At 44.5% G+C, this 13018-nt stretch overlaps 1 protein-coding gene across 2 annotated transcripts; it reads right to left on the minus strand.

Moving 5' to 3' along the window:
• Window positions 1-918: 918 nt before the first annotated feature.
• rab3db (RAB3D, member RAS oncogene family, b) lies at window positions 919-12663 on the minus strand. Of its 2 annotated transcripts, none has more exons than XM_079746376.1 (5): window positions 12211-12663; window positions 8324-8560; window positions 4449-4567; window positions 4158-4282; window positions 919-3693 (listed from the first exon to the last, which is right to left on the minus strand). In XM_079746376.1, exons 2-5 carry the CDS (start codon window positions 8558-8560, stop codon window positions 3506-3508), a joined length of 669 nt encoding a protein of 222 aa, XP_079602502.1. In that variant the 5' UTR covers window positions 12211-12663; the 3' UTR covers window positions 919-3505. The 2 variants fall into 2 exon arrangements, with proteins under 2 accessions (XP_079602502.1, XP_079602501.1); XM_079746375.1 differs by having other exon boundaries at window positions 12206-12663.
• Between the last annotated feature and the right edge of the window lie 355 nt (window positions 12664-13018).

Raw genomic sequence — 13018 nt, forward strand, 5'->3', positions numbered from 1 at the left:
ACCATTTCTCCTTCAATTTCGCCAACATTTCAGAGCTTTCATGCGAGGAGAAATAAGATGTATTCATGAATAATTATCAATCATGAATAGGCTATTTGTCCCTATTAATATTATGTCCTAAAACAATTGTATAGTTCGTTAACTGTGCTTTGTTCTTGAGGTGCGACCCAGGGCCAAGCGCCAAGTAACGGAAACCACACGTAGGACCAGTTTGCGCACGCAAGGAGACTTCTTAACGGGTTCTTATCTGCCAGCAGCACCCGCGCGCGCTCTCTTCAAACCGTGCTATCTGAATTACGAGCGCTCCTGTCGCGATAAGTCCAGGGAGCGCATCCCCACCCATCCCAACACTTGAGGAGCACTTGAGCAATGGACTTGAGCAGTGGGTCTTCGAGCCGTCGTGTTTTACTACATTCTGGCGCCAGCCTACTTCTCAATTAACCTGCGATACTCAACCTTAACTGTCGGTCAACCCATTATTTACACTAGTCAACAATCTATGACGAATAGCCCGTGTGGGATTAATAAAGAACCTCTAGTCTCATCAATAAAATCTGGTTTCTCAATCGCCTTAAGATTTCTCAATTAAAACTAAAGATCGTTTCTTCTCAGAGAGCAACCCGAGAAGGAAGTGGTGGTTAACTTTGCCACGGGCCTGGGAAAGGGGGCCCCAGGACATAATAATTGTTGTGAGGTGACAAACTGGCTTGTCTGCTTCTCCTGATAACCAATAACACAGCACATTTAGCGTTAGCACACAGGTTGGTCATAAATTATAGAAGCTGTCGCCAACCATGCCTTTCAAATGTTCTTCTGAAGCTAGAAGGCTACAACGGACCTGGTCAGCATATTTATATTTAAACATTGTGCATACAATCCCCAGAAAAAAAATGATGCGTGCAATTTCGCTTTTATGAATAGGATTCTTTATTCATTTTTTTACATACAGACCAAAACACATTTCATTTCCATGTCTATCTCTATATTATATTCCTAACAAGGTCGACAACTTATCTAAAACCAAGGAGTAGCAACTCCAAACGTGACCAACTGCGGTTTCTGTTAAAAAGGAACTAATCTGGAATGAAACATAATGCTGAACAAAACAACAAAGGATTTACCAAAGCCCTGCCCAACGTCCTCCACAATGGTACACACGACATGCCTCTGGCAAATGTTTCACCTGACAACTCCAGAAACATCTTTCTCTATAGTAGCATCAAGTTCGGCCATTTTGGCCCATCCAGTGCAGCCTGGATCCGAAGGACAGTGGACAGATGATCTGATAGCATCCCCGCTACAGCTAGTGAACAGCCCTCAAGTAATCAACAGTGGACAGATGGACTGGCTGACCATATGCCCTACAAAATAGAAGGGAGGGACCACTTTATGGTGAGCTTGGTCCACCTTTTTGACCTGTGTTGGCAGCATTTGGCAAAGCAACGTAACGTTTGGCAGCTAGAACGGCAGTAACGTTGCAATCCAAAGAAGTAACCCTTCTGTTGGCGGTGGACTTTTCTGGTTCATCGTAAACACCAAACATCGCCTTTAGCACTGCCTAGCGGATGCTGTTTGTGTTATTTGCTGTTGACCGATCCTCATCACCCCTGATTGCTCCATTTAAAAAGGCACAGGACCTAGCACAGTAAACACACAATGGCAAACTGCCGGACATTCAACACTAAATAAAAGGTAAACAGTTGCACTGTGCACATATCTTCTGCTCAGCATTTAAAGTGAATACTATAGGCACGGTGAAGTGCATCGTAAGGCACCACCTCCCTGTTTTTAACCTGACTGAGGTACAACACAAACCCTAAAGTTTCCAGATGACCTTTAACCTTCTCCCTTACAGTAGTACGAGTATTTAGTAGTCACATTTCTACAGCACAGTGTGTTCCCTTTCAGAATGTGTGGACGGGACGCGCGGCTGCGTATGGCGCATGCAGCACACGCGTAATGCGGGACAAGGCACATGCCGGAGAACATCATGGGAAAAGGTTATCAAGGCATGCTGGGAGAAGGCCCAACAATTATCAATTCCACATCCTGGAACAGTCACCAGTCTAGTGCAGTCTCGCTCAGATGCTGAATCAATCTTATCAAAAGCAGAATTTATCTTCTTGTTCTAATAAAGCTTTCAATGTTCAGTGAGGATGTGTTTAAGGCATCACCTTACTGATAAGCAACAAGCCCTGGAGCAGAATTTCTGAGAAGGATATGCATTGTTTAGTACAAGGAGAGTAGTCCGTACAAAACGGATGTGTAGTCCATAACCATGATTTAAAATTTAAATTTGACGTAGAGAGCCTGTAAAATTTCAGGATAAAGATCATTGATTTGGGAAAAAGGCAGCAACAACAGGATAAAACACAATTAAAAATAAGTGTTAGTCGTTCTAAACACTCATTCTTTCTGGTTGTGATCGGCTGAATAAATTAGTTAAATACAACTTTAATATTCAGGCACTTGATTGTATTCTAAAACATACTTTCAGTATGTATAGTTAGTGCGTGGTTCGGTGCGGTCTGGGAGGGAGCGAGAGGGGATGGGCGTGGCTCTAATGGACCTGATCAGAAGGTGAGTCAATCTACTAATCAAGTGTCTTGTCAATGATCGTCTGGAGTTTAGTTGTTGGGGACATTATTTGTAGTAACATACTCTTTTTCCATGGAGGCGTCACCATATGACAAACACAAGTGTGGCTTATAAAACTAATTTACTACTAGTTTACTACTTTTGGGCTGAGTAATACATACACAGACGCCGCATTGACTGCTTGGAGCTGTTGCTGCGTTCCTGAACAAAAACAACTTATTGAGATCGGTTGAGAAATGTAAACGTTATTGGTGCTTTTAATCCAGGAAAACCATAGCTCCCCTTTTACTTGTTTAAAGGTAAGTCTTGGGTACGACACAAAGGCCAATGCGGTGTCTATGTATATATGTCTATTGTGCTATGTACCAGGGCACCTCGTAGACTTATCTTCACAAGTTCAGTCTACTTACTCTTCTACCCATCACTTGGTTCATAGAAGGAGCAGACCCATAATTACCACACCTGTGTTAGTCGTACAATGAGGTCTCTCGGATGGGGGTCTTTTCAGTGAACTTTAGACTCCTCCACCAGAGCAAGAGTTTCCTGCAAAGATGATGACATCATTATGATGGACAGCACTGGATAGTGTGTTAAGGCCACAGAGCACAATGCTAGGGATGTCTGTGTGCGTGTGTGTTCACGTGCGTGCGTGTGTTTGAGAGCGAATAACAAAAGAAGTGACAGTTTGAGGGAATACGTAAAAGCAAAGAGAAAGAGATTGAGAGAGAGAGAAGCTGGGAGAGAGCGAGCGAGAAGGCTAAAACTCAATGTATTATTGATTATGGGATGCCTTGTTATGGGTGTGTGTGAGGTTGGGCAGAAGAAAGAGAGTGCGTTTGTGCACGTGTGTTTTTGTGTGTGTGTCGGGCAGTGCAGCCGGGGCGAGGTGTGTGTGCAGAGCAACAGTTCAGCAGGCGCAGCCCCCCTGTCCGTCCGGGGGGCCATCCTGCAGTGGCAGGTGTCGCTGGTTCCCCATCATCCCAGAGTCCCCCTCCAAGCTCTCACTCATCTTCTCACAGATGATGTCCACCAGCCGCTCAAACACCTGCTTCACGTTGATGTGGTCCTTAGCGCTCGCCTCGAAGAACTGGAACCCTGGACGCAGACGGATAGGATTCAGACGCATGAACCGCCATCACCCGGGGACACGATCCAACAATCCAACACGTTGATGTTGGACTGTTGATGGATACGTCGCTAATGTAACTAAGATGCACCTTCTACTAGCTAATGAGGAAGAGTTATGTGATGAAAAGGAAAAAACGATAATAACTCTTGATAATAACTTTTGACACACCGCAACTGGTAGAGCAAGGCATCATCACTGCCAGAGTTAGGGGCCACTAAATGTACAACGTAAATATAAACGTATATATATATATATATATATATATATGACGTATATACAAACGTATATATGTTGTGTAGAAACAGATTAGGTAGGTAGTGTAAAAGTATAGAAACATAGCGTATATAGTGTAGAGCAGACATAAAGCGAGAAATAGTGGAGGCAGTATAGAAACGTATAGGGTAGATAGTGTAGATAGAGGCGGCCTCACCAAGCTCCTCGGCCAGGCGCTGGCTGTCCTCCGTGGGGACGATGCGGTCGTCCTCCAGGTCACACTTGTTCCCCACCATGATCACCTGGGCGTTGTCCCATGAGTAGGTCTTGATCTGCGTCGCCCTGGGAGACCCACAACTCCAGTTTAACACACTCATTATCCCAACATCATGGTTTACGTACATAATCATTATCCCAACGTCATAGTTTACCTACATACTCATTATCCCAACATCATGGTTTGTATACATACTCATTAACACATATCATGTTGACATGCTCTACTCACCAGTCTTGGACCGCGTTGAAAGAGTCCTGGTTTGTGATGTCATACATGAGCAGGAAGCCCATGGCGCCCCGGTAGTATGCGGTGGTGATGGTCCGGTACCGCTCCTGTCCTGCCGTGTCCTTCAGGGACAACGCGACACACAATGGTTCATAATGACTCATGCCGAAAATGCAGGTGTTCGGCCACAAGGTGGCGCTGTGGGTTTCAGTTGGTAATATTATATATATGTAAACATGAACAAAAGCACTGTTCACAATTTTCATGTATTTATGAAATAAATAAAGACAAACACACACTACTCCACTAAGCGCAACACAACACTATTACAGGAGCATGAGACTTGTTTTTACTTTGCATTTATTGACCAGGGACCACTTAAATCCACAATAAGGATGGGATGGGTTTGTTTTTGTTGTTGTATGAGACATAATGCAGCAAGATGTAATATGTTTTTTAAAGAAGGTAATACTAATGTCACATAACGTACTGTAACACTGTAATGTAATGTTTGGTTAGGGTGGTAAACAGGAGGAAACCAGGGCAAACACAGGGAGAACACGCTATCTACAAGCAGGGGAAACCCAAACACAGGGAACCCAAACAGGAAGTCAGTCTCTCCTGCCCGCTGCTCTGTTGCCATGATGACCCTTGATAGCGTTACAAAGTTCTAACTCGGAAACCAGTCTGCAAACAGTGCCACCAGATTTTATAGAAATATACAAATGAGAAAAGAGAGCGAAACAACGAGACAGAAAGATAAACAGAGAGAGAGAGAGAGAGAGAGAGAGAGAGAGAGATAGAGAGAGAGAGAGGGAGAAAGAAATAGAGAGGAGGGAGAAGACTACCAGGCCGATGGATATTACATGTTCATGCCGATCAGATTACTTTAGGCAATAACGTAAGCACACACACACACACACACACACACACACACACACACACACACACACACACAATTGAGCAATGAATAAAACCGAGCCCCTCCCTAATGTTTACCAGACGACAAATCTGTATTCCTTGTTTGCATCAGGTCCGTGTGTGTGTGTGTGTGTGTGTGTGTGTGTGTGTGTGTGTGTGTGTGTGTGTTCACTGATCTTCTCATCGCAGGAGAGGAGGGGGAGTGCACTGGTCGTCCAGGTAACCACGGGCCATTGAGGTTCATGAATGTTCTATTATTGTCAGGATTGTTCTAGGTCCCCACTGGTCCTTCAAGGAGGACCAGAGAGAGAGCAGGGACTAATACAACCTCAGAGAACCCAGGGGAATCAAACAAGAAGCACTACATGATAATTAATCCCTCACAAGCTAAGAACAACAGTACAACATGCTAACAACAAGCATACAATACCCTAACAATAAGCGTAGAACTAGCCAACAACAGGCAAAAAATATGTGTTCAACTAGCAAACAACTATTTAACAACAAGCCAACAACAAGCTAACAATAATCCTACAACAAGCTTAACCGAAGGTCATAACAGGCAAACAACAAGCTTACAACAGCCTAACAACAAGCGAAACATAAGCAAACAACAAGCTAACAACCGACTCACAACAAGCTATACAGATGGTCCTAACGAGCTAACAATAGCCTAACTGCCAGAGCGCTTGCATCATGCCAAGGGCAGTTCTCTGTACACCTCTATACCAAATGTAGCAGCTCAGCGTTACTCTGAGTCATGCAAATCCACAATCAAATATTTGGCCAGGTATAATCAGCCAAACTCTGGACAAACAGAATGCCTGCTTTGTTGTGGTAACCAGATCCTCACTGGAGACAAAGGCGGGGCCCTCAAACGGATGCACGCTGCCTGAGGAGCGAGGACCGGGAGCGGGTGCATTGACGTCAGCGCTCCCCCATATCACTATACAAGCATCACTTGGTTTATATGAGCGGGCCACACAAAGACCTGGCACACTCTAACACTATCCCAGCAACCCCCTCCCCATGAACACACACACACACACACACACACACACACACACACACACACACACACACACACACACACACACACACACACACACACACACACACACACAAAGCTCCCAGCTGCAACACTGGGGAGGCCAGAATTATTTGTTTAAAAAATGTACGCAAGGCATGTCTTTTCGGCACACCTGAAGTCTACAGCTGCACTGTGTGGTGTGTGCGTGTGCGTGTGTGTGTGTGTGTGTGTGAGGGAGCGGATGTTTACTATGCTGTCATTGTAATTGACTAAACGTCTAGCTGCTAGCAAATAATTATGTCCACAGTTAGATAAGATGGTAAAATGGGTGAGGTTAGATGTTATTAGGATCAATAAGGTTATGTGTTATCAAGATGACTTAAGTTACATGTTATTAACATGAATTGAGTTTTATGTTATCAAGATGACTTAAGTTACATGTTATTAACATGAATTGAGTTTTATGTTATCAAGATGAGTTAAGTTACAAGTAATAAAGATAAGAAGGGTTAGGGTTAGGGTTGGGTTACATGTTTTAAGGAATAGGTAGAGGTTAGAATCTTGCTTAAGGATGTTGACTTTGGGATTGAACCAATTCCTTGGGATTGGAGTCTGACACCCCAGCCTCTCCTTCCTGTGTGAGTATGAGTCTGTGTGTGTGTTTGAGTTTGTTAGACTGCACCAAGGCTCTCACAAAGTTAAATTCAGTACAACTCTAAAGCATCAACAGAGAGCAAGATAATCCACCTATGTCAAAACGACAAAGGGCTGTGATACATGTGTGGCAGCTCCAGGTTATGATATAGTTGATATAGTTATTCATCCAATGGTCAACTACTGCATCAGCATTCAACCTGTCTGAGCTAGGAGCTAGTGTAGTCCCTGGAACCCACTCCAGATGTAGTCCCTTGCCTTTGTGAACACAGGAAGAACATACACACTCCATACAGAACGTTCCCCCTGCACACCTTCTGGGAGGCAGTAGTGCTAACCAATGTGCCACTGGCCCCCCATGACCCCAAGTCTGAGGTGACTGGCAGATATGTCAAACCATAGATAAACACAGTGTTTGCCTTCTCTACATACTGGCACCATTTCCTCAAACCTAGAGGATCATAAGGGCACGCCCGAATATCCTATTGTACTTGGCAGTGAAGCAGGAGGCTAGATAGCATGGAGAAGGTTGGCATGAAGGATGTTAGGATGAGGTGCGTAGCATGGAGGTGGTTCGCTTGGACACTAGTTAGCTCGGAGGTGGTGCGAATGACGGTAGTTGGCATTTAGGTGGTTAGCTTGGAAGCTAGACAGCACTAAAGGGGTTGCACCTCGGGGAAGGCTGACAGAGTTAATCATTAACCCGACAGGAGTCCCTCTTAGGCGGTGCATATATGTGGGCTAGCCTGCCAGCACTACACACTCAGGCTGACAGCCATAGTTACACATGCAGGCATTGTGTTCTGCTCCTCAATAGTGCAGAGCTATGTTTTGTACATATAGCTTCTCCTCTCACTACTAATAATTCCCCTAGAATCTGGGGACCTCATAATCCACCTTCACTTATTGGACAAATTGGGGTGTGTCAGCTCTTTAGTGTAGAATGTGTGCATGGTATAGAGAGAGAGTGAGAGAGAGTTTGTGTATGTGTGTGTGTGTGTGTGTGTGTGTGTGTGTGTGTGTGTGTGTGTGTGTGTTTTGGTGTGTGCTATAGGACTGCTGATCCTAAGACTGCAGTGTGAACACAGCCTTGCTCCTCCACATGACATGTATTTGAACATGCTAAGAAACATGTATAGTGGATAAAGGGATGTCTACAGCTAACACACAGTCTCATAGGCTCTGTGTTAGCTGACCTCACTCAACCAGATCAGCATAGTGGTGACTTATCCAACCCAGATCTGCATAGCGGTGAGCCGATGTCCTCACTCACCCAGATCTGCAGTTTGATCCTCTTGTCATTTCGGAACACCGTCTTCACCTTGAAGTCAATGCCAACGGTGCTGACAAAGGCGGAGGTGAAGGAGTCGTCTGCGTAGCGGAAGAGGAAGGAGGTCTTGCCCACACTGCTGTTGCCGATGATCAGCAGCTTGAACATGTAGTCGAAGTTCTGGTCCGCTGCGTCCTTCTGGGTGGGCGGCTGCTGGAGCCGGGAGTCGTTGGAGGCCATCTGGAGGTCAGAGGTCAACGTTTAAAGTTTAACAGATCACACAAAGTGAGCCATTGAAGTGATCTGTGAAGTGATCTGCAAAGATCTATTAAGGTTGCTAAATTGACTTAGCACCCCAAGCCAATAGCAGATCGATTTGATGGATCAGGCATCTTTATTCTCTACCTCCTTTATACATAGTGAGTTAACATTTCTCTCCTAATTTAAATGGTCTCTAAATGATATGGCTTCTGCTCTGTCAGGTCGTCTGACCAGCCCTGTGTCCGAGGGGTGCTAGCTAAATTAGCCTTGCTGGGAGCACAAGGTCGCCACAACCCACCAAGAGACAGCTACTTAATCCCCTAATCATGACATTAACTTACCTTATCCCGCAGTTTGTCAAAATCATCAGCTGATTCGTATATACAATATGATTCGTAAATTAACTATAGAACAAGTTTCAGAGGTCCCATTGTACTGAGGACTAGTTACAAGGAGGACTTGTACACCGAGTGACAGGGAAACGCTTGGTACAATGTTGATGTGGCAAGTTAGTGGTAGGCCTCAGGGTTTGAGGAAGGAACCAGTAACATTTTTGGAAGAAAGCAGGTTTATCATTATTAACAACGTGCCACAACACTCCACCAGGCCTTCTCATATCTAAATTATGCCTTTATAGACAGTGACAGTATGATCTACCCAGAACGACAGCATCTGTGCAGTCTCACTGTCTGCAAGGGACACCAAACCACACCAAACGGTCTGTATCTCAGGCAACCTCTGTTAATCATCTCCTCTCTTGCACCTGTTCTGCTCCCCCAAAAGGCCACACCTGGCGCCCTGCCTACAGGTGATCAACACACTCTCTGCAATGGGTTTATTAGCCAGCAATAACCACTTATCAAGATTTCCATAATGCATTGTGGCCCTTCATTGATTATCCTTACATTACTGGATCCTAACCCTCACCTTCAACCTTAAATACAACTACCAGTTGCCTTAATGTAGCCGTTTCTATCTTAACACAATTTTGTGAACATTATACTTCAAAACTAAGATTAGATAGTTATAAAGACAGAAGTGCTACAAGGGTGAAACAGAGAGATTAGATTTAGATTTGAAAAATAAACTCCCCTCTCTGCTCCCTCCTTTCCTATGTTTCTCCACCACTGAGAAGTGTTCCAATCAAGGAAGAGATACCCTGATTGGTCAGAAATGAAATGAGTGCGGTCTTAAATCAAAAGAGTATTTCAGTCATTAAAAGCTGCCGGATGGCCGTAGCATTTCTAACTCAAATTATAGCTCTTAAATCATACCTACAGCACCTTTCATTTGTCCATCATTAATCTCAGGCCCTGAGAGACTCTCTCTTAAGGACCAGAGAAAGAGTGTGTGAACTTCATGGTCAGTATCTATTCCACATCCCCACCGCTACACAATCACTGCAAAACACACTCGTCTCCATGGTAACCTGCCGGGGGCATCAGCTGCAAAGCTGGCCCCATTAGTGACCAAGGCTGTCCACTCGCACGGCTCTTAAACTGTCCAGATGGAAAGGCAGCACGGCCGGTGTAGGGAGAGATGCCTATCAGACTACAAGGGAGCCATCAGTGGGTCAGATCCACAAGGCTGCACTGTCAATGCTGGGTCAGCGGCCTATAAAAACATCTGAAACGGTGTGGTGTGGCTGTACTTATGGGGACCGGGATGACTGCTAGTACAGAAGGGGATTGTGAGATGTTAGAAACAGAATCTAGTCGGCAAGACATCGGATAACACTCATAATAGGGGTAAACATATGAGTGTTTTTCTTTCAGGTTAACACAATCAAAGAGTCTGTCCATCACATTGCTTGGTGAAACTTTTTCTTCATGTGACTTAATGGCCAATAGACTCAAAATGACCACTTCTGAACACCATGATGCACATCAACCGTGTGTTATGTTATGTTAATAATACAAGGTTTGTGCGACAGCATAGTGTGATGTGTGTGAATGTGTTGATGCTTGTCTGTCTCTCTGGGGCCTGCCTGTCTCTCTGGGCCCTGTCTGTCTCTCTGGGCCCTGTCTGTCTCTCTAGGGCCTGGCCTTCTCTCTGCCACTTTGGATACATTCTACCAAGTAGGCCTCTGTATCCTACCACCCAACCGGTCCCAAATCGAACCCCTGGCTGTGTAATCCTGTATCACATGACGCATTTGATGGGCTCTGTATCTGCTAAGGCGTTTAGTGTGCACATTCACAGGGACCACACAAAGGGGCCAGCCATAAGAAATCTGCTTGTTTTCAAGCTTATTGCCAAGAACAATATAAGCCCTGGGGTCACATGTCTCTAGTCTACCGAGCAGCTGAGCGGGGTGGTCCAGCAGTACAGTGAACCTCATAGCTGGGCTCATGTTTCCGACATCCCCCCCCCTACATCCCCACCACCTCCAACAGGTTAATGGACAACAAATGTTTATAGGTCAACTGTATAGGTTACTTATCAACATAACGACCACAGTTGCAGTGCCCTAGGGAGGCAGGTGTCATTAGGCTGCTGGCTTGGATGGACGGAGCGACAGATTGACTATCAGCTGTATTGATCCCTTGGCAGATGTCACATTTGACCAGGGGCGGCTGGCCAATAGAGGGCGCTACTATGAATTTGAAGGAGAACAACAACAACAACAACCCTAAGACTTAGAAATATATATATTAATGAGCAAAGTAAATATATAGTTAGAGAGTAAAATGTATAATCTGCTATAAAATGTAGATTAAAAACTGTTTCCGGCCTGGAGCGAAATAACCTTTGCCCATTTACTCTTTTTCTAATTTGTAGATTTGCAATTTGCTCCCCTCAAGGCAAGAGACATGAGCTTGTGGGGGCACATGGCACCTGTGTCGTAACAACATTTATCTGAATGCTGCCAATTAAAAATCTGTAACACGATCATTGCTGTAATACGGTCATCTACAACAATGATGAGTTCAAGTACTGCAGTGGTGCTGTGGCTCTGTGACATCTCCATCTCTCATGGAGAACAGTGTTCAGGAGACTTTCATAGGGACTGTGGTTTTGCTGAAGATCCTTATCATAACTCCAATGACAGTTATGATGAGGATCATAACTGTGTGAATCCGAGAGGTGCTAACGTTTTGCTTACTTTATTATTTTACCATAACAAATAATGTAAACAATGATTATTATTAAAAAAAACATTTTAAGTAGGCTTACCTCAAACTACGTCGTGCGATAGGCTACCTGGCTTATTGCTTGTGTGCTTGATTTTTGATGTAGCCCCCACTGAATAAAAATGCACCAGCCGCCACTGCATCTCACCCTTCAATACAAGACTTATAGAACACGAGCATACTTTATTATACTAAAATATTATTTGGAGTATTGCATTTATGTTTATTAGCTATCTTACGAAAAGTCGTCTCGATGGAAACATAGATAGCCGATAATTTTTCAGTTTGTAAGAAAGGACAGATTTGATTGAAGGCCGTTAGAACGAGCCTTTAGTGATACAAAAACAAAAACGAATATAATCGACAGCGAGATAAACGAGTTGTATGAACATATGTGAGTAACAGTTATTGAGTGGAATCGCAAGTCTGTGATATAGGGTGTCAGCCACTGAACTAAAACAGGAAATATGGGAAAAAATAAACTTCTTACTTTACTTTGTTGTGGGAAAAGTCCAGTCGATACCCCGTTGAGTCTTCTATCGGATAGATGTCTCACTCTCTCTGGTCCAGCGAGGAGTGGTTACGAAAAGGAAGAGCCGAATACGCTCCTTTCCTTCCTCTTCCCTGCAGTGTACGAGCGCAGGTTTTCCTCAGGCGCTCCCGGATCTCTCTGTGTACACTAGAGCTGCTGCTGCTGCTGCTGCTGTTGGCACGCACTGCGCCGGCGCAGCTTCCCGGCTCACCTTCATCACCATCAACATCACCATCATCATTACTCAACCAACCGGAGCGGAAGAGTTGTTGTAATGCTGTGGTCTGCCGGGTTCAGACCAGTGATCCTTAGATATCGCATACTTTGCTAACTGCTTACTGACACTGATTATTGCAGTGTTTACTCAGTTGGCAAAAGTTATCATGGATCTAGAAGTCAGCGTAGGCTATAAGTTTAAGTCCATTCGTTCCTTAACCCTTGAGAATAATGCAAAGGTTATTACACCAATGTCCTCCTAGACGACTATGTATGAACGGGTGTAATTAGTTTAACCTTCCTCGTTGGAAAAAGCGCATTCCATGTTCTTTCAAAACCGGTTCGGTTCACCTCGGCGCAAAGCAGCTCGCTGGACTTCCTCATACTTAGCTTTACACGCCCAAGATGCAAGGAATCCTTCCTGGAAGCATTTTGTTTACACACACACACACACACACACACACACACACACACACACACACACACACACACACACACACACACACACACCTTCATTAGAGGGATTTCTTTATTCACAATTGCACAATGCAAATG

Source organism: Pollachius pollachius, assembly GCF_949987615.1.
Source record: "Pollachius pollachius genome assembly, chromosome: 11".
Lineage (NCBI taxonomy): Eukaryota > Metazoa > Chordata > Actinopteri > Gadiformes > Gadidae > Pollachius > Pollachius pollachius.

Coding starts and splice junctions, on each gene's coding strand:
- rab3db (XM_079746376.1), bottom strand. CDS start 8,560: ATGGCCTCCAACGACTCCCGGCTCCAGCAGCCGCCCACCCAGAAGGAC. Junction 4,568..8,323: donor GGATCAAACTGCAGATCTGG/GTGAGTGAGGAC, acceptor TTGTCCCTGAAG/GACACGGCAGGACAGGAGCG. Junction 4,283..4,448: donor TTCAACGCGGTCCAAGACTG/GTGAGTAGAGCA, acceptor TGGGTCTCCCAG/GGCGACGCAGATCAAGACCT.